This window comes from Notolepis coatsorum (assembly GCF_963971535.1).
Source record: "Notolepis coatsorum genome assembly, chromosome: 19".
Lineage (NCBI taxonomy): Eukaryota > Metazoa > Chordata > Actinopteri > Aulopiformes > Paralepididae > Notolepis > Notolepis coatsorum.
In genome coordinates, this window is record NC_140183.1 from 41,755,959 (window position 1) to 41,780,639 (window position 24,681).

At 46.8% G+C, this 24,681-nt stretch overlaps 1 protein-coding gene across 5 annotated transcripts in view; it reads left to right on the forward strand.

Moving 5' to 3' along the window:
* The window catches only part of rgl2 (ral guanine nucleotide dissociation stimulator-like 2), a 72,646-nt gene that overhangs the window by 19,339 nt on the left and 28,626 nt on the right, over positions 1-24,681 (forward strand). For 4 of the 5 annotated variants that reach the window (XM_084337027.1, XM_084337025.1, XM_084337028.1 and 1 more), the window contains 4 exons: positions 8,040-8,129; positions 8,454-8,620; positions 10,723-10,779; positions 20,942-21,132. In XM_084337027.1, coding sequence (XP_084193153.1) covers positions 8,040-8,129; positions 8,454-8,620; positions 10,723-10,779; positions 20,942-21,132 — 505 coding nt within the window. The remainder of the gene's footprint in view (positions 1-8,039; positions 8,130-8,453; positions 8,621-10,722; positions 10,780-20,941; positions 21,133-24,681) is intronic. The other variant, XM_084337026.1, reaches the window with a different exon arrangement.

A 24,681-nucleotide genomic window follows, 5' to 3' on the forward strand; every position in this document is an offset into this window, starting at 1 on the left:
ATGACATGTTGCGGACAGCCATATCGGCGACAATGTTTAGCTTTTAGTGCCAAATGATAAGAGTCTGAGGCGGAGTCTCAAAAGAGAATGTTGAATATTTATTGTGCAAAAATCACAACAGTTCCTCTGCTACTTCAACGGAGCCTTGTAGACTGAGTAGGGTATATCTGCAGAGCCACTGGGTAGCGAGTGCAAAGCGAGTGGATCATTGGAGTAGGGTATATCTGCAGTGCTGCAGCCCCATACTCATTGATTAATGATACTAATACAAATCTATACAATCACCTGTTGAATAAATACCATTACTTTCTAGTTATTACTAAAAAACAGTATATATAAAACAGTATCTGTAAAAAAATATATATAATTTATATACGTTTTTTTTTTTTTTTTTTATATATGCACTGGTATCGGATAAGTATCGGTATCGGCCGATACCCAAAGCTTAGGTATCGGAATCGGATCGGAAAGGAAAAAATGGTATCGGAACATCTCTAGCCACAAGGACACCTCCTAATAAAGGAGTTTATATTGGAAAAAGTAAAAGAATAAACCGCCACTAAGGGAGTTTATGTGTAGAATCACGTGAGTAGCCTAAAATAAGAATGACTACCATAAAGCTCAATTCTGAATCAGAGATCAGACTACACTTCAATATAATGAGCGTGACCAAAAGGACAGCCAACACTAGGAAATGAAAAAGCAGTTGACACTGCGATCTCCAAACTTAAATAGACTCCACATGGCCATAGGCACAGCTGCACTGCATCAGGTGCAATCAAGCCCACACACCTGCCGACCACCCATGAGGCAATTAACCACAGGGAACAGGGATTGACAGCTATCCCTCACAGAGAGGTGAAATAAAGCAAAAATAGACAGCTGTCCCTCACAGAAAGGTGAAATACGGCAAAAACCATGACAGGACCCCCCCTCTAGGGGGCGGCTCCAGACGGACCCTCTGAGACACGTCTCCGAAACTCCCGAACAAGCTCAGGGTCCAAGATGTCCCTGGCCGGAACCCACGTGCGCTCCTCTGGCCCATAACCCTGCCAGTCCACCAGGTACTGTATACCCATACCAACCCGCCTACTGGACAGGACACGCCGTACAGTATATACACAGGTTGGCCATCAACGAATCGAGGGGGAGGTGGAGGTCTCTCTGCAGGAACCAACCTGCTCCTCCGAACCGGCTTAAGGCGGGATACGTGAAATGTAGGGTGTACCCTCATCGACGAGGGTAACCGAAGATGCATCGTGACTGGGTTTATCTTGCGAACAATAGTGAAAGGGCCCACAAAACGGGGAGCGAGTTTGCGCGACTCCACCCGTAATGGAAGGTCGCGTGTGGAAAGCCACACCTGTTGGCCCACACGGTAGGAAGGCGCAGGGCGACGGTGTACATCCGCCGACCGCTTGTGCCGGGCCGCAGCACGCACAAGAGCCGAACGCACCCTCTTCCATGTTGCTCGAGACCGACGGATAAACACCTCGGCAGATGGCACCCCCACGAAGCGTACTCTCCATAGACTGGTTGGTGCGCTCTGTTTGCCCATTGCTCTCCGGGTGGAACCCTGATGACAGGCTAACCGTTGCACCCAGTATAGCACAGAATGCCTTCCAAAACCGAGCAGTAAACTGGGGTCCACGGTCCGACACCACGTCCTGGAAGATGCCATGAATTCGGAAGACATGGTCAACCACCAGTTGAGCGGTCTCCTGAGCAGATGGCAGCTTGACCAGTGGAATGAAGTGAGCTGCTTTGGAGAACCTATCCACCACCATGATGACGCTGTGACCATCAGAAGGAGGCAGACCAGTCACAAAATCCATGGCGATGTGGCTCCACGGACGACTAGGAATGGGCAAAGGATGAAGCAGCCCTGGTGGTGACTGTTGAGAAACTTTGTTCCGTGCACAAACGGGGCAGGCTGCCACAAATTCCTGAATGTCCTTCATCATACCAGGCCACCAGAACCTTCTGGCCAAGAAGTCACAAGTTCTGTGCACTCCGGGATTTCCTGTCAGCCGAGAGGAGTGGCCCCACTTCAACACCAGAGAACGAATGCTGTTTGGTACAAATAACCGACCCGGGGGCAACCCACCCGGATCTGGTTCCAAACGTTGTGCCCTCCGCACAGCAGAGTCAATGCTCCATGTCACAGGAGCTAGGATCTGTCCTGCAGGAACAATGGGCTCAGGAGGACGGTCTTCTTCTGATCCATCATATAACCGGGAAAGAGCATAATAAATTACACACCAGCAAGAACACTGCGATCATCAGCTGCTGGACTACTAGAGGCTCCCAGAAGCAGTCAAAAGAGGATCGGTAATGCAGCCTTTATCAACTATGCCCCAAAACTATGGAACAAACTACCCCAAAACATCAGGGAAGCCAACTCGCTAGACATCTTTAAAAGACAGCTTAAAACCTATCTCTTTGCTCAGGCATTTCACTGATAGATATCTGCTACCACCTAGTGGCAAGAGGAAACATCAGGGATATCCTGACACAACTTGTATTTATTCTTACCCTGCCTACTCTTTTACACTGCCTATCAAATTCATGTGTCGGTTATTGCACTTTTTACTTCTTACTGATGACTATTTTTAAACTGAATCATTTTAAACTATTCTTATTATTTGCTATGCTCGCTCATGCCTGTATTTTTTATGTCCGTCGGTTATTGCACTTTTTAATTACTGAATAGAGAGCCTATTAGGATGCTAGATCCTAATGTGAAACACTATGCTTATGGCAGATCAATCAGCATGGATTGTCTGTAAACTTTAATACATGGCAATTTGGTTTGTTAGAACAGACTGCATGCCTGTAGCATTGTAGTAGAAGAACCAGGTTAACTGTGTCCTGGCTGTAGTAGCATTATAGAACCAGGTTAACTGTGTCCTGGCTGTAGCATTGCTGTAGCATTGTAGTAGAACCAGGTTAACTGTGTCCTGGCTGTAGTAGAACCAGGTTAACTGTGTCCTGGCTGTAGTAGAACCAGGTTAACTGTGTCCTGGCTGTAGTAGAACCAGGTTAACTGTGTCCTGGCTGTAGCATTGAACCAGGTTAACTGTGTCCTGGCTGTAGTAGAACCAGGTTAACTGTGTCCTGGCTGTAGTAGAACCAGGTTAACTGTGTCCTGGCTGTAGAACCAGGTTAACTGTGTCCTGGCTGTAGCATTGTAGTCCTGGCTGTAGTAGAACCAGGTTAACTGTGTCCTGGCTGTAGTAGAACCAGGTTAACTGTGTCCTGGCTGTAGCATTGTAGAACCAGGTTAACTGTGTCCTGGCTGTAGCATTGTAGAACCAGGTTAACTGTGTCCTGGCTGTAGCATTGTAGAACCAGGTTAACTGTGTCCTGGCTGTAGTAGCCATATCTTACTATGCTCGCTCATGCCTGTATTTTTTATGTCCGTTCTATTTTATAATTTTTATTTTATTTTATTTTTATTTTACTATTTTTAAACTGAATCATTTTAAACTATTTTTACTATTTGTGTTACTGAAAACTGTAAGCGGAGAGCCTATTGGGATGCTAGATCCTAATGTGAAACACTGTGATTCTACCTGTCTATCTTTTTATGCTCGCTTATGCCTGTATTTTTTACTGTTGTGCCATATCTTACTATGCTCGCTAAACTATTTTTACTATTTGTGTTACTGAAAACTGTAAGCGGAGAGCCTATTGGGATGCTAGATCCTAATGTGAAACACTGTGATTCTACCTGTCTATCTTTTTATGCCTGTATTTTTTACTGTTGTGAAGCACTTTGAACTGCAACCTCTGTATGAAAAGTGCTATACAAATAAAGTTATTATTATTATTATTATTATTATCCGGCTTGATATTTTTAGACCCGGGACGGTACGTCAGGAGGAAATTAAACCGAGAGAAAAACAGTGACCAGCGAGCCTGTCGCGAGTTTCTCCTCTGAGCACCCTGGATATATTCCAAATTTTTATGGTCTGTCCAGACTGTGAATGGGTGTTCAACTCCCTCTAGCCAATGGCACCACTCCTCCAATGCCAACTTGACCGCCAACAGCTCTCTGTCCCCAACATCATAGTTTCTTTCAGCCGGCGAGAGCCCACGTGAATAGTACGCACATGGGTGTACCTTACCGTTGGACGATGAGCGTTGAGACAGAATAGCTCCGACTCCAAGCTCAGAAGCATCCACCTCGACGATAAATGGCAGGGATGGGTTAGGAGTAATGAGGATAGGCTCAGAACTGAACCTTCTCCTAAGCTCAATGAACGCTGCCTCAGCCTTGGGAGTCCACTGGAAATGGGAAGGTGCTGTCTTCCTGGTGAGTGCAGTGATAGGTGCTACCACTGAACTGAAATTACGAATAAAACGACGGTAGAAGTTTGCAAATCCTAGGAATTGTTGCACCTGCTTGACCGAGACGGGTGTAGGCCAGTCTGTCACTGCTGACCCAGTCATGGCTTTTTCATTCTGTGAGGGCTGTGTGTTTGTGTGTGTGTGGGTCATGAGCAGATAACAGGGATAACAGGGGTCATAAGACAATGCTGATTTATTTTTCACATAATCTCACACAGTTTTGCACACATTAATTTAGTTTAACAGTTATTGAGAGTAAATTAGTTTGAATATGGCTACCAGTGATGTCATCACTGAAGGACTCAACTGACATTGAATCCTTGTGTTGTGTTAATTATAGCACCATGAATTGATGTGTAGATGAAAGAATAGCAATACTTTGTCTTATATCATTTCATTGAGCTGTAATTAACACAGCACAAAGATAGCCAGATAGCTTTCTACTGCACGCACAGAAAGGAAATGAGTATCTATCTTCTCTGACTAGATCTGTATTGGCAGTGATAAAAGTAGTATTGGTGCCTGATGCTTAACAAAGTCTAACTATCACATATTACCCTGTCCTATAGGGACTGCTACCTTGTCATTTAATTGAGCTGTAATTAACACAACACAAAGATGCAATGTCCCCGATGACATTACTGTTGGCCATATTCAAACAGATTTACTCTCAATTACCAAAAAACTAAATGAATGTGTGCAAAAGGTTTTTGGATGTATGCGAGATTATGTGCAAAATAAATCAGCATTGTTTTTTTGGTGAAGTGCACCTTTAACAACTCAACAGGCACATTCATAGTGGAAATAATTACCACACCTTAAAAATGTGTGGGGTAGCCAGGCAGGGAGGGACATGATTAATAAAAAAACGTGGTGTGCTACACCTGGCATGTTTAATACAAGACAAGAGAGAGGTGCTGGAAAATACATCATTCAAATTTGATTTAGACAAATGTCTTTGCAAATAATGTTCCACAGATTCAAGGGAGTCGTATACTTTGTTTAAAAGATACATAATGTCCTTTAAAAAAAAAAATTCACTTTCAGTTTTAAAACATTTCATTCAATTCAAGTTAATGTCTCTGACAAACAAACAAAACATTGTCATCCTTCTGTATATTTAATAATATTGTGAAATGGTTAAGAAGTTGTTTGGACAGTCACATACCTGAGAGATGCACACACACACACACACGTATGAGACATACACACATACTTACGTGATACACGTACCCACATACACATATCTGAGACACACATTCATACATGCTCTCACGCACACCTACATATATCTGAGACACATCCTCTCACGTGCAATATGGAGAAAGATGGCATCCCGATAGAAGATGCAGCACATACCTGCTTTCAGGTAGATCGGTCTACATATAACGTATGTATGTGCATCAGGGATATATATGCACAATGTATAGTAATGTTTTTTTTTTGTAAGTGCTTTTTTAATTTCCATGTCAGTTATTAATGTGTTTGTATGAGTCTCTTACATGTTTTGTATGTTGTTACAAAAAAGAAAAAGACGAATCTTGGATGTTGCATATTATGCTGTGGAAAGATGTATTTTGAATATTGGAAAGATTTGTGCAAAAATATAAAAGAAAAAAAAAAAGAAAAAAAAAGTTGTTTGGAAGCTGTTACGTGTTGTTTTTCCGAGACATGCTAACGGACCTCCTTTACTTACAACAGCATTGCTAACAAAATGCTAACAACTTCTACTTCTAATATCTCAAAAACCAGAATCCTGCTGCCAGTGCTGTTTGAATGGTATGAATCAACTCCCAGTTTCTGACAAATCTGACTTTTTCTATTTTTAACAAAGTAAACCTTCAATGAGTTTTATCTTAATCTCATTAATTAATCACATTTCAAAAGTGCGTTCCTTGTGGGTTACTCAAGACGTCTCAAGAGATTTGAACCTGGGACGATAGGATTCACAGGCAGCCGCACTAACCTGTTGAGCTAAACAGTCTGACGTTAACTGTTACTGACTAATCCATAGTTTACACTTGTCAAGAGCCAATTGCGCTTGTCGTTAGGGCTGGGCGATATGGCCTAAATATGATATCACGATATTTTCTGACCTTTCGGCGATACACGATACGCATCACGATGTTTTTCTTTTTTTCCCCCAAACAATTCATTATGAGGCTTACCAAGACAGTATTTGAGTTTGCAAGCTAACATTAAAGACAAAATAAAATACCCATGCATTTAGCATTTTTATATTATATATTAGATTTAGATTATTGGATTATTAGATTATATATTGCATATATTTAGCAATGAGATATTATATGATTTAGATACGAAATATGATGAATTGAAAATGGGGGACCCTGATGTAAACAAGACGAAAGTCTTTCTCTGGTCTGCATCCTCCAGTCCACTGTTGACTGTTGTTGTATTGAGCTGTACTGTATTGTACCTATGCTGCAATCTGTTAATAACGTTTATATTCATTCAGTCGGCAAACAGAATCAGTTTGATTGACAGTCGCGTCTGCCAATTACGTCACATCGCTTGCACTCGCCCTGCTGTTCTTAGCACCAATCGGCAAGCGCGTATTAATTTTTTACTTCCGCTATTGGAGAGCTCAATGAAAACAACAATGGCAGCGGTAGCTCGCCGCGGCCGACTTTTACCTTTTAGCTCTCCAGAATGACTAAACGACTGGAGGCATAATGATTTTACTGTAACGGATGTTATAATAAAAGCATTTCCATACATCTGTCTGATTGAAAACGTTATTAACAGACCGCAGAATGGGCACAACGGAGTCAGCACGGGCTGAGATATGAACGGCTAATGCTTGCTATATCTAGGTCGACCTCGGTCGTTGCTATGTAAATACGCTGATGTTATTGAAAGTGTAACTATATAACGTCAATGCCACAAAACGAATGCCTTTGTTATCATAAGTAGTAACTTTTGATGCAGTAGTGTGTGTGGGGCGGCGCTGTTCAAAAGTGTCAACGTGTGGACCAGATTGACGCAACACAAGCCTCTTGGGCAAAACATCACGATATCCACGATACGTTTAAAAAGTGTATCGTTAATGAACTGTACCCGATATTTATATAATATCGTCATATCGCCCAGCCCTACTTGTCGTCCAGTATTGGCATTAATGAATCAGATGTCATGCTAATATGTCATGTTCTACAGTGCGTGTGTGTGCGCTCACGCGCTGAGGCTCGCTAAGCCTTTCTCCACGCATTATGTTTACCTCCGCCTGAGTAACACCCCCCGTTGATGACGGAGACTGTGGAACGTTTGTTCTGCTTAAATAGGTGTAAACGCGTGCTGGTTCGCCAGAGAGCACCAAGGTTCAGAGGCACCAGTACGGAGCTGGAGCTAGAACCAGAGCCCTGCCGGTGGTGTGAAATGGCTACAATTTGTAGAGGCTCTCACTGAATGTGGCTATTTATTTTCTTTACCAGCAATCAAAGTGAATATTGGACCGTGTCTTACAAGTTGACGGTGTTCTGAACATTGGACACAATTGGAGGTTTTCTGACCTGTAGATCCAGCATAAAATATGTTTATTTGCGTTTATAATCCTGCCCACTTAGTAGACAGGACCTGCTCCATTTCTATTCCATTGGCAGAGCTTGGAATGTGTCATCTTCCTTTATGTTCCATATATTTGATCTCATTTCTCTCTTCCTCAGTCCACAGTGGTGGAGGAAGAGGATGATGGAGTCATCTACACAGTGGCGGTCAAACAGCACCCTGGTGCCCCCCTTAGTCCACTGGTGAGAGTGAGTCTTCTATCTATCTATCTATCTATCTATCTATCTATCTATCTATCTATCTATCTATCTATCTATCTATCTATCTATCTATCTATCTATCTATCTATCTATCTATCTATCTATCTATCTATCTATCTATCTATCTATCTATCTATCTATCTATCTATCTATCTATCTATCTATCTATCTATCTATCTATCTATCTATCTATCTATCTATCTATCTATCTATCTATCTATCTATCTATCTATCTATATATATATACCTATATATCTATATATACCTATCTACCTATCTATATATCTACTCCTTTCTCTCTCCTCTCTCTAGTTGGCGCCCTCTCGTTCTCAGTATGTGAAAGCAGGAACAGAGGAGAAGCTGGTCCTCCACCTGCTCCACTCCTTCTCCATGGGAGACTCCTCCTTCATCACCGTCTTCCTCGCCACATACCGCTCCTTCACCTCCACCAAGAGGGTGCTGGACATCCTGACTGACAGGTAGGAATGACACTCTGCACGTTACGCGTTGGTCGTCTGCTGTGTATTTGCTTCCTCAATAAGTGACGTTTTAACTGCAGATTGAGTGCCTTGAGATAACCTTTTTGTAGTCCAATGAATTGGATTGCTGTGGCAGATGGAGGGGGTGAGGTGCGTTAACACATCAAGTGCCGTTCAGCAGGGGGCACTGTGGGCCGTCAGTGCCAACGCTCTGTTCAATGAGATAAATGCCGGTGTTTTGCAGTGCTAAACCTATATTAAATATTATAGCTATGGATCTAATAACGCCGTCAATTGTCAGTGAGTTTCTTCCGGTCAACATGCAAAAAACAGATACTTTTTTTCATCAATACATTTCCGTTTTATACCGTGGTGAATACGAGCATAGTTCCAGAGCGATTCTGTGTAATCCCAGGAAACGCAGCCAAAGCAGCGTTTATCTGCATTTCATTTTAAATCGTTTAATTTCTAGCCTGATTATTGAATCGATCTGAAATCAACGCTAGATTATCGGTATTATGTGTCATCAGGCATCCACGAAAGTGTGTGTGGGGGGGGGGGGGTACTATGCTTCGAGCGCCACGAACGGAAAACGCTACACAGTACATTACAGACACAACCTGCGATTGCAGCGAAAAAATCATCGGATCAACGCAAGATTGGTAACATATAGTCCTTACCTTGTCTCTGGTGTACTGCAAAATGAATAATCCAATTATCTGATCGCCATTCCAAATATTCATCGCAATCGTTTGTCCGACGTTATCCAGCATTGCAGATGATCTGGCGGGCGGGGACCCTTGTCGAGGCAATTGTGGTGACCGCTTGTCTTGCCGGAGTGTTTAGAACCCGCCCCCACGCCGCAGCTCAGCCAAGAAAACACACCACATCGTTTCAAATGGAGTGCAATAGCGGCCGCAAGGCGTTAGGCGCGGTATTGGCCATTTGCGATCTCAGACACATTCAGGACAGCCTGCACAAGGTGCCTCGATTGATTATGAATGGCAACAGCGAATAAAAGAAATAACGAAACAGAAACGTAGATCTACGTTTCTGGCACTCAACCGCTGGGCCACAGAAACGTAGATCTATGTTAACGGCACCCAATGTGTTAATGTAGCTGAAAGAAATAGTTGATACTGATTTTTCAGTGTGTCCCACCCTCTGCTCAGCCAGCTGAGTGAAGCATTGGTCAACCAATCAATCACTATGCTCAGATTAGGAGGAGGAGCAACACCTCGTGTGGGACTGCCATTAAACCTCTACTCGTAGACACACAGACTTGTCTGTGTTGAAGGTTTTCCTAAAAAAGCAGAAAAGAAAATCAAAGAATTTGTTGAAAGAATTCTTTCTCACAACAAGACACACAGCACACCTGCAGTGATCGTGGGGCCCGAGGAGCCTGCAGTGACCGTGGGGCCCGAGGAGCCTGCAGTGACCGTGGGGCCCGAGGAGCCTGCAGTGACCGTGGGGCCCGAGGAGCCTGCAGTGACCGTGGGGCCCGAGGAGCCTGCAGTGACCATGGGGCCCGAGGAGCCTGCAGTGACCGTGGGGCCAGAGGAGCCTGCAGTGACCATGGGGCCCGAGGAGCCTGCAGTGACCGTGGGGCCCGAGGAGCCTGCAGTGACCGTGGGGCCCGAGGAGCCTGCAGTGACCATGGGGCCCGAGGAGCCTGCAGTGACCATGGGGCCCGAGGAGCCGGCAGTGACCATGGGGCCCGAGGAGCCGGCAGTGACCATGGGGCCCGAGGAGCCTGCAGTGACCGTGGGGCCCGAGGAGCCTGCAGTGACCGTGGGGCCCGAGGAGCCTGCAGTGACCGTGGGGCCCGAGGAGCCTGCAGTGACCATGGGGCCCGAGGAGCCTGCAGTGACCATGGGGCCCGAGGAGCCGGCAGTGACCATGGGGCCCGAGGAGCCTGCAATGACCGTGGGGCCCGAGGAGCCTGCAGTGACCATGGGGCCCGAGGAGCCTGCAGTGACCGTGGGGCCCGAGGAGCCTGCTGAGCCACAACAAGACACACGGAGAACATAGTTGAAGTTGAATATTTCCTTCACTTTCTTCTATAAAGCTGTCACTCCTTTTCTCCACCGACTTCCTTGTAGATTGGAGCACCCGCCTGGGGACAGCATGACGAGCCAGATGAGACAATCTTTCAACAAGTGAGCCTTTGGAAATACCACTATAGCATCACAGCCCTCTGTGGCGTGTGTGTGCGTGTGTGTGTGTGTGTATGTGTGTGTGTGTGTGTGTGTGTGTGTGTGTGTGTGTGTGTGTGTGTGTGTGTGTGTGTGTGTGTGTGTGTGCATGTGCGTGCATGTGTGTCTGTCGGTATGTGTGTGTATGTGTCTGGAAATTGGAAATTACTCAATAATCAACTAGGTTGCAGTAAAAAACTTAAAACCAGATTCTCAAACATAAACATAAAGACGGACAACACGCTCATCACAGACAAGCTGGATGTAGCCAATTACTTAAACATTTTCTTCACAAACATAGCCACAACACTGGTAAACAAACTACCCTCCCACTCAGGGCATTATGGGGTAGAACACATAGTAGCCTACTACAAGAACCTAGGGGTCCACAAAGACGACTTCAAACTGGAAATGGTAACAACAGATGAGGTACTCAAAAAACTGAGCGCCCTCCAACCGAACAAGGCCACTGGCCATGACAACATCCCCTCCAAATTCCTCAGAGACTCAGCAGCCGCCATCACCCCAGTCATTACACACATAATAAACCTCTCCATAAAACAGGGACACGGCCCCAAGGACTTCAAAATTGCGAGAGTAACACCCCTGCACAAAAAGGGCAGTAAATTAGACCCAGGCAACTACCGCCCTGTTTCTATCCTTACCTCCATCTCGAAAGTCATGGAAAAATTTGTATACGAACAGGTCGAAAAGTACCTTGCTGAAAAAAATCTAATCTACGAATTCCAATCTGGCTTCAGAACATCCCACTCCACTGACACATGCCTTCTCTATTTAAACGACCACATCAAACAAGAGGTGGACACAGTCAAATACTGCGGCATGGTCATGCTGGACCTACAAAAGGCCTTCGACACTGTCAATCACACCATTCTGATTGACAATCTAAAAGCAATTGGTTTTGATAGTCTATCAGTGAGCTGGATGCAATCCCACCTGGAGGGGAGAGAACAGATGGTGGAGGTAAACGGTACCCTATCCCCCCCCCCCCCTCACAGTGAGCTGTGGTGTTCCACAAGGAAGCATACTAGGACCGCTACTGTTCCTAATTTATGCAAATTACATGTCGTCAGCTTGTGACTGCAACTTGTTCCTGTTTGCGGACGACTCAGCCCTGCTGGTCTCTGACAAGAACAAGTTACAGGTTGAAAAAACCCTCAGCTCTGAACTAGGCAAAATCGGCATATGGCTCGCTGATAACAAACTATCATTACACATGGGTAATTCGAAACTGGCCCCTGTAAATGTCCTAACCCAACCCCCTCCAATGTACAGTAAATGACCAAGTGTAACTGAGGGGTACAATTCCCTGACTGTATTACTAGATATGATACTTACTACCACTACCTTTGTACTTAATATTCGGCCACCCAGTACACGGCATAAATATATTATGATGAACACTGTCACGTAGATGAAACGGATCCAACACAAATGTACGAATTAGAAATAGGTCTTTATTTCTACACAGCGATGGTGTGTAGAGCAAGCACTTAATCAAATCAATCACATTTATGAATGGAATTAGTATGCACTTTTATGGCAAGAGTATTCGTCGGTATATCAATAGAGAATGTCCAATCTCTGAAGGCGCAGGTGGTACATATACGACCTGGAATAGTTTAAGGAATAACAGCAATGATACTTTAATGATTATATACTGGACACACTAGGGGGGGTTAATCCGGTCGCTTGTAAGCCGACAGGAGTAGGAGGGGGGGGGGGGGGGGGGTAGAATCCGGCTGCCTCATCCGGCCAAGGGTATCCCAGGTGAACCCACTGTAGTGCCTTTCAATGCGCCGGCGATCCTTGGACCACAGATGAAAGCAGGTGGACTCTTTGTGGGCCGGCGTCATCCGGTCCACGGAGGAGAGACGTGAAGCGACCTCGTCTTGCAGAGCGTCTCCTCACCTTGCGTCCTCTCCAGGGGGGGGGTTCCAACACACGGCAGTGTCGGGGGTCTTTATCCATGGAATAATCAAAGTATACAAAGCATAATCCGTGCCTGGGAAGGCGGGCTGTCGTCGGTAGAATAATCCGGTATACAGGTCCACTCGCTCGTCGGCTCTGGGGCTCCTCGGGTGCAGCTTCACGTGGGGTCAACCACCCTGGAAAAGCAGCCAGTTCTCTGCCCGAAACGATGGGGTACTAACTACGGTAGTATTCTCACCGCACGAAGCACTATATATTAACAGACTATTATTAGCTTAATAGACTACGTCTAACTCGACGATATAGTGCCAAATATGACTATTCAAATATTAATATACACGATGTCTCAATACCGATGGTAGGCGAACTTGGCCTTACTCCCACACGTGGCGTCGCGGGGAGGCTTTACGTCTGTGACTCTATTGGAGGGTAAGAAACTGGACTGAAAAGAAAGTCCTACTTTAGTAGCGCAGTATATATACGCACTATGAACAAATAGTCCCATTAGTGGTGCGGTAGCCAGATTCCTACGCGGAACTAGGACTTGTTCGTACATGTGGAGCGGTACGTTTGAACTGGGTCTGAGGGGTATGGCAGCCTGGCACCAAGGTCTCGACCAATAGTAGAATGGAGACTATTATGGGATGTTCAGTAGGCTAGAATGGATATTCAATGCATATTGTACAAGGAATATACAAGGGATATCAGGGAATATTAGAGAATATACAAATACAATTAAATATATATATATAAATAAATATATATATTCGGTTTAATCTGGCCCTTCACAACAGCCACCCCCTGATTGGTCCCAGACCTAATCAGTTAAACAGAGACAGATTAATCGCGTTGTCTATTTACACATAAGGGTTTGCTGTAGGGGTCAGTCAACTTCACAAAGTCATAGGGTTGTAGGGTCATGGTCATCATCGATTGTGTCTGGGAGTCGGGGCAGTTCTATGAGCCTCGCCACGGGACGGGTGTAAGTGCGACCCTGGACGAGCACTTCAGCTGCTCGGACCTTGCCGTCGGCACCGGTGATCACTTTGCTTACGCGGCCGGCCGGCCACATAGCTCTGGGCAGTGATTGATCAATAATCATGACGACTGTTCCTTCTGTCAAATTGTCTCTCTGGGCTCGCTGCAGTAGAAGCAATTCTGCTTCCTCGTAGTTAGCTGCTGACATATCAGCGGGGGACTTGCACTCCGGGTGGTACCGCAGGAATGTTCTTTGTTGTGCACTCTCTATGGACGTGCAATCGTCTATGTTAGGGTCGGTGGAGGCTACGGTGCTCAATCCACAGAACACAGGCTTCTTATTTTCCACCTCCTCTGGACTTGCTTCCCTCGGGATAGGCATGGGCCACTGTCCTTCCGGGAGTCTTAGGAATGCGGGGCCGTCACTGTAGACATTGCGACGGGTGAGGTCATCCAGGGGCATCCCCCGGGTGATGACGTCAGCTGGGTTCTGTTTTGTATCAACGTAGCGCCACTCTGTTTCTCCGGTTAACTCTTCGGTTAAGTCTTGAATCTCGGTGACTCTGACTCCCACGAAGACTTTGTACTTGCATGAGTCCGATTTGATCCAGGCGAGTACTGTCGTGGAATCTGACCACAGGATTGTTCTAGACACCGGTATGGTGAGCTCACGTTGGATGAGCGTGGCTAGGTGCGCTCCGGCTAGGGCTGCGCAGAGCTCTAGACGTGGGATAGATTGTTGCTTGCGTGGGGCTATTCTCGAGCGGGCGAGGACAAATGCTGTGTAGATCTCTCCCCCCTTCTCTTGGGCCCGCAAGTAGGCTACTGATCCGTATGCGACCTCTGAGGCGTCACTGAAGACGTGTAAGTCCATTTTACATGTCTCTGGCCTCACCGTGGGTGGGAAGTAGCTTCGGCGCATATTAACGCCTGGGAGTGAGTGGAGCTCCATCTCCCACTCTCTCCAGGTGGATGCAAGGTGTGCGGGAATGGGGTCGTCCCAGCCCTGGTCCTTGTCCCACAATGCTCGTACAATCATTTTTGCCCTGGTGGTGTACGGTAGAATACATCCTAGCGGGTCATATTGTCAGGCGAGTGTTGTGTACACACTCCGTCTGGTGGTCGGCGCCGCCGCCGGCCTTCCCTGCTCCGTAGTCAGGGGCTTGTGTCTGTAGTGAAGCGAATCTGTTTTGAATCGCCACACCAATCCCAGGGTCATCTCCTGGGCTTCTCCCGGGATTGTAGCCATCCAGGTCTCGCTGCTGGCTGCCTTGTCCTCGGAGGAGAGGCTGCGCAGTACTTGCGGATCGCTGCTGGCCCACTGCCTGAGATCAAAGCCGCCTTTGATCAATGAGGCGCGGAGTTTAATCAGGAGAGCCTCGGCTTCTTCCTGGGTTGAAAGGCTTTGTAGACAGTTGTCTACGTAGAAGCTGTTCTTTACGCTGTGTCGGACCTCTTCGTCCGCTGCTGGGTCCTCTGCTACATGTTTCTGTAGTGCAAATGTAGCACAGCAGGGGCTGCACGTCGTTCCGAAGGGGAGGACTTCCCATTGGTAGATGGCTGGGTGCTCATCTCCTGGCTTCTCTCTCCATAGGAACCGTAACAGGGGCTTGTCCGCCTCTACTAGTCTCACCTGCAGGAACATTCCTTTAATGTCCCCGCTGATGGCCACCTTTTCCTGGCGGAAGCGGAGTAGAACGCCGAGTAGGGAGGGGCCGAGTGTGGGACCGGGCAGTAACTCTTTATTCAGATTTTGGGATCCGATCTGGTAGCTGCAGTTAAATACTATGCGGTCTTTACCGTTGTGATGGACCTTGTGGTGAGGCACGTACCACGATTCAGTGGTCTGGTTAGCCTCTTTAATGTCCATCTTTGTGACGTGTCCCGCTGTGATGAGCTTCTCAATCTCAGCGCGGTATACACTCTCTTGGGCGGGGTTCTTGGCTAAGCGCCGCTCCGTGTTCAGCAGGTACCGTTCTGTGGCGTCTGTCTTGGCGTGGAAAGTAGGCATTCCTTCTCGCCGCAGGAGTGGCGTGGCGTATCTCAACACGCCGTTGACCGGGACTCTCTTGGTCCCTGTCTCGAGGAGGTGAATGGCGTAAATGTCATCTTTAGAGCGAATGTCTTTCTTTCCGTTCTTAAAGGGCATTTGTTCCAAGGTCCATAGCCGCTCTACGTGTTGCAGGAGTGCGGTTTCTCCCTCTGTGACTCGGGAGTGGAGACATCTAGTGGCTGTACTTCGGTTGAGAGATTTGGCGAGCGGGCCTTGGAGAGTCCATCCCAAACGGGTCTCGACTGCTGCAGGACAGCCTCGGGGTCCGGTATGAACCCGGTCTATCGGGACAATGAGGTCTGCATGGTCGGAGCCTATCAACAGGGTCGGCATAGCATTGTCTATGAGCGGGATCGGTAACTTGCGCAGATGTGCATATTTCTCCATCAGCTTGGCGACGGGGTATGTGTACCGCGACAGTCCTATTTCTTGGCTGGTGAAAGTGTCTGTAATCTGGTACCGTCGCTCAGGCTGGCCGCTTGCTGCGATAGAGAATGAGACATTCTCGCCCTTTATCGTCTTCAAATCTCGTCTTATTGTCCGAATTGTCATTTGGGTTTCGCTTCCCCGCAGCCCTAGCTGGGCCGCAGCGGAGGCGAGCAGCAGGGTCTTCTCTGACCCGTCATCGAGGACGGCGTAAGTGTCCAGGACTTTATTCTGGTAGCTTAGTGTCACACGCACTACTTTTAGGAGTACTCGGGCTCCACTGCTGCTGGCGGGATCGATGTACATGACGCTCGCTTTGCTGCTGGATGGTGCGGGTGAAGGGCGCCGTCTGTTACTGTCGTGAAGTATGTCCAGATGGGCTCCATCGCACTTGGTGCACCTTTTCTTTAAGCGGCATTCGGCTGCCATGTGTGAGCGCGCACAGCGAAAACAGCGCTTGTTGGACTTTATCCATTGACTTGCTTCCTCCGCGTTCAGCTTGGGGAAGGAGTCACATTGCGCTAGCCAGTGTTCTTTCTCACAGTAGGGGCACACTATCTTCCACTTCTCCGTTCTGGAGGGGGTACTGTGGCTCCTGCTGCTCGGTACTGACTCCGATTGGTGCATCACAGTCACCGATCTTCTTCCATCATTTAGTCGTCTGGTTCCTTCTCTGGAGCCAGGGGTGCTCCGTCCGAATGTATCTAGCCGTAGGCTGCTGACTTCTCTCGCCAGGAAGTCTGCTAGATCGAGGAGGTTCGGTTCGGGGCCATTCGGGTCTCGGTGGTCCCTCTGTCGCCTAAAACGCTCCTGTCGAGCGGGCGGCAGCTTCTCCAAGATCCTTTCCACATTTGAGTTGGCGTAAAGTTCATGCCTCCCCTTCTCTCTCTGCGCTCCCAACATCCCTACCAGGGACTGCACTCTGATGGACAGGTCGTCCAGTGCTCGATTGTCTATTGCTGGGGGTAAGCGGTCGATGTGTCGGATCTCCTGGATCACGTAATCCCATATGCGCCCATACCTCTGGTCCAATGCTACCAGCGCTGCTGTGTATGGGGTGGTGGAAGTCGCGTAGGCGAGCGCTATATTATGTGCGCGGGGTACCTTTAAGTGCTTCAGTAGGATGGCGTATTTGTGGCGTTCATCCAATACATCCACCAACATGGTCTCCAGACACATGCGGAGTTCTGTATACTGGGCCCGGTTCTCTTGGGTGAAGTCGGGTACCATAGGCGTGCCAATGTATGACGCTGACTGTGGATACATCGGCGAGCGTTGGGGGAGAGGCCTCCTAGGCGAGTCTCCTCCCGCTCCTTGGTATGGGCTGGTACCGGCAGTGTACCATGGCCCGCTTGTCCAGGTGCTGTTCCTCGGTGCGGGTCGTGCGTCGTGCTCACCCGTGTATAGGGTCGGGGGTCTGTAGCGCAGCTCCGCGAGAGTATAGCCTGGGCTGTACCGGACCTCCTGGTCCGGTAGAGTACTGTGCTGTCGTCGGGCGTGGTTCTCCTCCTCTTCCTCTTCGTCTTCAGTTAGGTCATCCAGTGCTTGTAGTCTCTGGTTTAGCCTCTCCACAGGATATGCTGCTCCTTCCCGGTTGCTAGGTCTCGCTTGGACCGGTGGGGGGAGGTGGTCTGTGGGGGGTATAGACCTCGTCTGTTGGTCAAGTTCAGGGTTGTTTACTCGGCTAGGGGATGCCGCCCTGGAGGTGTGTCTAGACGAGTTCCTGGAGCCTCTGGCGGAGGGAGAGGGTGTTGTCCGTCTGATCAGCTGTTCTATTAGTTGCGCTTGCTGTCTGTCGCGCTCTGCGTCCCGTAGAGCACCAGCAGCTGCTCGCTGGCCGTCTGCTCGGTCTCGGGCCACATTCTCTTCTCTCTGAATGCGTCTTATTTCTAGACGTATATGCTCTTCTTCGCTCCGCTGCTGGATCTGCAGTCGGTCGCGTTCAGCAGCGGCGTTCAGGCTGATGAGGAAGGCCTGCTGTAGGGTCCTCTCTGCCTCGCTGGGAGAAGGCGGTTGTATAGGGGAGCCTTCCCTCGGGGTACTCCTTGCGGAGCCTTGGAGCTCTATCTCCACGGTGCTCTCCCCGTCTTCTTCCGTGCCGAGTTCTCTCTCGGTAGCGTTGTATTCCTCCCGGGACTCATCGGGGACTACTTCTTCAGTACTGGCGGGGTGTGAAGTCATGTCTGGTTCCCACTGGTCCCCACCGTGAACTTGGTCAGTTACATTAGAACCCGTAGGGGCCTCTATGGTCGGGGTAGTCTGGGCGTTGGGGTTAGACATACTTTTACTTTCTAGTTTTACCGCGTTTACTGTTAGTAGAAGACTAGGTTGTTGACTGACAGCGTAAGCCTCTAAGTACTGAGGGGGCCGTCGTTCGCGCTGCGGGCGTTGGTTAGGAGGATCGTTTCGTGGAGTGTTCATCATAGGCCATTTCAATATTAATAACACTATATTAATATTACACTGATTACCCTCCGGCTCGAAGGACCAATTGTAACTGAGGGGTACAATTCCCTGACTGTATTACTAGATATGATACTTACTACCACTACCTTTGTACTTAATATTCGGCCACCCAGTACACGGCATAAATATATTATGATGAACACTGTCACGTAGATGAAACGGATCCAACACAAATGTACGAATTAGAAATAGGTCTTTATTTCTACACAGCGATGGTGTGTAGAGCAAGCACTTAATCAAATCAATCACATTTATGAATGGAATTAGTATGCACTTTTATGGCAAGAGTATTCGTCGGTATATCAATAGAGAATGTCCAATCTCTGAAGGCGCAGGTGGTACATATACGACCTGGAATAGTTTAAGGAATAACAGCAATGATACTTTAATGATTATATACTGGACACACTAGGGGGGGTTAATCCGGTCGCTTGTAAGCCGACAGGAGTAGGAGGGGGGGGGGGGTAGAATCCGGCTGCCTCATCCGGCCAAGGGTATCCCAGGTGAACCCACTGTAGTGCCGTTCAATGCGCCGGCGATCCTTGGACCACAGATGAAAGCAGGTGGACTCTTTGTGGGCCGGCGTCATCCGGTCCACGGAGGAGAGACGTGAAGCGACCTCGTCTTGCAGAGCGTCTCCTCACCTTGCGTCCTCTCCAGGGGGGGGGTTCCAACACACGGCAGTGTCGGGGGTCTTTATCCATGGAATAATCAAAGTATACAAAGCATAATCCGTGCCTGGGAAGGCGGGCTGTCGTCGGTAGAATAATCCGGTATACAGGTCCACTCGCTCGTCGGCTCTGGGGCTCCTCGGGTGCAGCTTCACGTGGGGTCAACCACCCTGGAAAAGCAGCCAGTTCTCTGCCCGAAATGATGGGGTACTGACTACGGTAGTATTCTCACCGCACGAAGCACTATATATTAACAGACTATTATTAGCTTAATAGACTACGTCCAACTCGACGATATAGTGCCAAATATGACTATTCAAATATTAATATACACGATGTCTCAATACCGATGGTAGGCGAACTTGGCCTTACTCCCACACGTGGCGTCGCGGGGAGGCTTTACGTCTGTGACTCTATTGGAGGGTAAGAAACTGGACTGAAAAGAAAGTCCTACTTTAGTAGCGCAGTATATATACGCACTATGAACAAATAGTCCCATTAGTGGTGCGGTAGCCAGATTCCTACGCGGAACTAGGACTTGTTCGTACATGTGGAGCGGTACGTTTGAACTGGGTCTGAGGGGTATGGCAGCCTGGCACCAAGGTCTCGACCAATAGTAGAATGGAGACTATTATGGGATGTTCAGTAGGCTAGAATGGATATTCAATGCATATTGTACAAGGAATATACAAGGGATATCAGGGAATATTAGAGAATATACAAATACAATTAAATATATATATATAAATAAATATATATATTCGGTTTAATCTGGCCCTTCACAACAACCAAGTATGGTTTTGTCAATATTCCAATGTACAGTTTTGCTATATGACATACATGACATACAGATAGACAGTACTGCTACATCTATACATTTATGACATACCAGATTTGCAAATACAGTACTGTTTGTGATACAAAAAGAGTCCAGAAAAGGGAGTATATACATTTGACGTAAAAACTGTACATTGGAATATTGACAAACCCATACTAGGTAATTTACTGTACATTGGAGGGGGTTGGGTTAGGACATTTACAGGGGCCAGTTTCTAATTGCAGTCTCCCGTAGGTGTTCTTTGAGAGTGGTTTTGAAAGTGGGTAGTGATTCACATTCCTTTACAGCTTTAGGTAGGGCGTTCCACATTGATGTGGCATAATTGTGTGTGTGTGTGTGTGTGTGTGTGTGTGTGTGTGTGTGTGTGTGTGTGTGTGTGTGTGTGTGTGTGTGTGTGTGTGTGTGTGTGTGTGTGTGTGTGTGTGTGTGTGTGTGTGTCTGTGTGTGTAGGTGTGTCTGTGTGTGTGTGTGTGTGTGTGTCTGTGTGTGTGTGAGAGAGAGAGAGAGAGACCACACTTAACACCCCTGCCTCATTACTGTTTCAATAGCCCTGTTGCCTCTATCTCAATGGTGCAAATGTGTGAATCCTTCTGTTGTATCACATTTCATTTTAATTTCCTGGCTGTGTGTATGTGCGTGCGCATGTGTGTGTGCCTGTGCGTTAGTGTGTGTTGGTGTCGTGCTGTGAAGCCGTCTCCTCTCTCCATTTATCCTTTCACACCTCTCGTCCCCCGGCGGCAGGGCAGTTTGCACAGTGTTCAGCACATGGCTGTCGGAATACCCTGAGGACTTCCAGGCCCTGGGAGAGCCGTCCCGCCTGCTACGTCTGGCCCCTCTCCTCCCCCAGGACTCGTCCTCCGACCTCCGCACGCGCCTCCTCCGGATAGCCGAGGAGCTGAGCGAGAAGGCTCTCCTCTCCGACTCCCATGCAGGTAGACAGGGGGTGCGGGAGGGATGTGGAAAATTACTTTCACTGAGAACCTTGTGCCTTCATAAGGGTAAACCTTTCAGGAATGAAGAAAAACAGTCAAATGTTTTCAGATTGACACTATTCATGAAGTTCTACATTGTTACAGGGTTGGAATGGGTCTCATCATGGCCCTTTAGGAAATTTAGTAGGGAACCCTGTCGACTTTCAATTCAAGTAAAAACATCACCCAATATTGGAGGTACAAGGTTTTCACCCAACAGCAGTGGTTTGCATCATTTCCAACCAGGGAGCGAAATTAACTTTTTGACTCACCGGCCAGTGGCGGGTAGATGGGAAGAGTCTACCCGCCAAGCATATTTCTTACCTGCCAAAAAAATTTTGATTAAAAAAATATATATGTATATTTTATATAAAAAAAAAAATTTAAATAAAATATATATTATATAATCATACTTGTAGTTGTATTATCTGCGAGACATCGCCACCACGCAATAAGTCAAAATGCTTGCTATCTGCAAACAGCTCCACTGTCTGTGTGTATACTTGAGTAGCCTCCAGCTCCAGCAAGGATTCTCCGGCCCTGCAGCTAGACCCTATATTCAGCTAGACCCTACATTCAGCATGCAAGGATTCTCCGGCGATGCAGCTGGACCCTATTTATAACGTTACGGTTCTTTTGTCAAATCACATTCAACATGCCCTCAGCTAGAATACGCATTCAATCAATGTTATAAGACATTGATATCAGGAGCTATCTGTAGCTACTGCTAGCCCGGTAGATAACGTTAAGACAATTTAGTTTACTGGGACAGATGGATCTAACGTGAGCTAGCTAAGCTAGCTAACGAGGGAACGGAGGTATTATGCACTTGAGTCGACTATTGCTGGAGCATTTGTTGATATCAGCAGCTATCAGTAGCTAGCCAGCTAGATACCGTTAGACAATGCCTCGTCATGTATTAAACTAAAAGTGAATAGTTGACTGGGTCATTGTTTAAACAGTAACGGTAGTTCATGGAGGTCCGATATAGACTAGAGCAGACTGCCCGCATATCGCAATGGTGGCGTTTCAGGAAGTAAACAAGCCAAATGAGAGCTTCCGATTGGTCATTTGCTTTCTTTCTCATGAAACCAGTCACGTCACTCTACTGTGATTGGACCGTTGACTTGAGTGCAATGTGGGACTTGTAGTTTTTTAACGATCTCGCGGCGGAGAAAAAAAAGACGAGAGCGGCTATAATCTGTACTCGCACAAGAGTATCGTTATGAACTACACGTCTACACGCCACACAGCGGGCAGCCCTCTAAGTGTCAAGCGCCAAAGGTAAAAACGGAGCGCCCCTGGCGGGCGGCAGGCTTTAGTTTCGGTCCCTGTTTCCAACTCTGTGAAGGTTTGGGAAATGGCATGAAAATGACTGAAAAGCTATGTGAGAACATTGTTGTTTGGTCCCAATGCTTACAATAGACATTGTGCCCATCCTCGTCCAAGTGTCTGCTAACCCTGTGCTATGACAGCAGTCTATTGTCACACCCTTAAGCCCCGGGAGGCATGGTATTGCAGCACATACCAGTAACAAAAATACTTATTTCTAATATCTAATTGAGGTTAATATTAGGCATGAGGTCTAAGGGATGGGGATTGATAAGAGTTTATTGATACCAATTCCATTATAAATTCTGCATATCAGTCAAATTCTTTATGGATTCCCTTATTGATTCCTGATAAATCTTCTGTGTGGAAAAAAGGTAGAACTCTGAGAGCTGGCTGTAGCAACGGTCTGTCTGTCATCATGAGATGAAGTCAGAGAATAATTTGTACAGCATTCATTTTCATTTAGGTTGTCTTAGTCAAAGAAATAATCTGCTAAGCCTGCCTGCGTGGCGCTAATGTTATTATAACATGGGATATTTACCCTTGGTGGAGCTGCTCAGTGGGGAAGCACTCGTGAGTAGAGTGCAAATACACGGCGTTCATGGCATTATTAAGCCCATGTTGCATAGAAAGACGTTTCTGCATGCTGCATATCATTTTACAGACGTTACAACTAGCTGCACTGTTGTCATCTTTCTTTCTTTCTTTCTTTCTTCCTCTCTGCTGTGACTCCTTCTTGTTGCAAGTTGCCAGCACTGTAGACATGTGATGTCATTGTTTTGCAATGAGGAAAAACATACAGTACCCGCATTGATAAAAGGGAATTAGGCTCAGGCTTCGAGAACCGGTTCCAGTTGAGAATCGGAATCCTATTGCCTCCCGAGGTGAAATGTTGTAAAAATTGATTTGGTAACTATAAGTCCCAGGAAATGTGCTGTTGTCCCTGTGAAATCACCCTTATACTGTCTCCTAATGTCTACCAAGTTGATTCACTTGTTAATTCAGCGTCTCCTGGATTTGTCTCTAGATGACATCATCAAGATAATCGTGGATCTCTTGTTTCTATCTCTAGGAGAGACTTGGTCAGGCTTCCAATAAAAAAAATGACATAATAACAAATGTAAATTGTGCATCAGCGGATTCCCCCTTTAACACATTGGCGGCCACTGGGATGAGTCTAATATCACTAGAGACGACCAGCATTTGTAAACAGACTTGGGGCTGTTTGTAGAGCTAAATCTATACTTTATAGTATTGCTATCTGTCCATTCTCATTGTCAATTGAGTCCATAAACCGTGAATATAAGCGTTATACGGCATTTGGTCTAGTATATTTCCTGGAAGGCTATATAAAGGGCTAATAGCTACTAACGTTATATCCAATGGCATTTCCGTTATACATAAGCTACAGTTAAAACTCAAACTGCATATGATCGGCACGATCCTCAAGCATGTATGCATGAAAGGGGGGGGGGGGGGGGGGCGGGGGACGTTGTTTCTTATTATTGATTACCAATAACCGTGTTTGTCTAAGTAGCCACATACGCTGATCGTATCGTATCATAACAAGGCCCGATCGGGCTGTAATTTACGTGAAAAAGATCTTACCATGAGCCGGTTGGATCCCCCCGAGCATTTCCCCGTTATCAATCGCCATCTGGTAGATCGATATGTCCATTGGCTGATGATAAATCCCCTTATTGCATAGTGAAATCCGCGATCCAAAACGTATTCCGTGCAACAGACAATAGCTATCGCTTCAGGTGAGTAGACAACTACATTAGAGATAAACAAAATAAAAAGACAACTTTGGCCACAGGGAACACTGCATTATCGCGATAGCGCCCCTAAGAGGATCTGGCCGGTAATGCACTTTCTCGAATTCAAAGAGTAGGGTACATCTGCAGTGCAGCTCGGCGACCTTGAATAGGTTATTAAAATGGAATAAAAGCCAAAACAACTTGCCACGGATATATCTGTCCTTCGGTCCATTAAGCATGGATTCGAAAGCCGGATATATCCACGCTTGGGCGCCATTGTGTTAATGTGAAAGAAAAAAAATCCTTGCTACTTTGACATGAAATCTGAATTTCATCATATTTTTTTTTTTTTTACTTGCTCGTGCTTAATCATATCAGCTTATGACCAATTCTACAGTGTATATTGCATTACTTCATT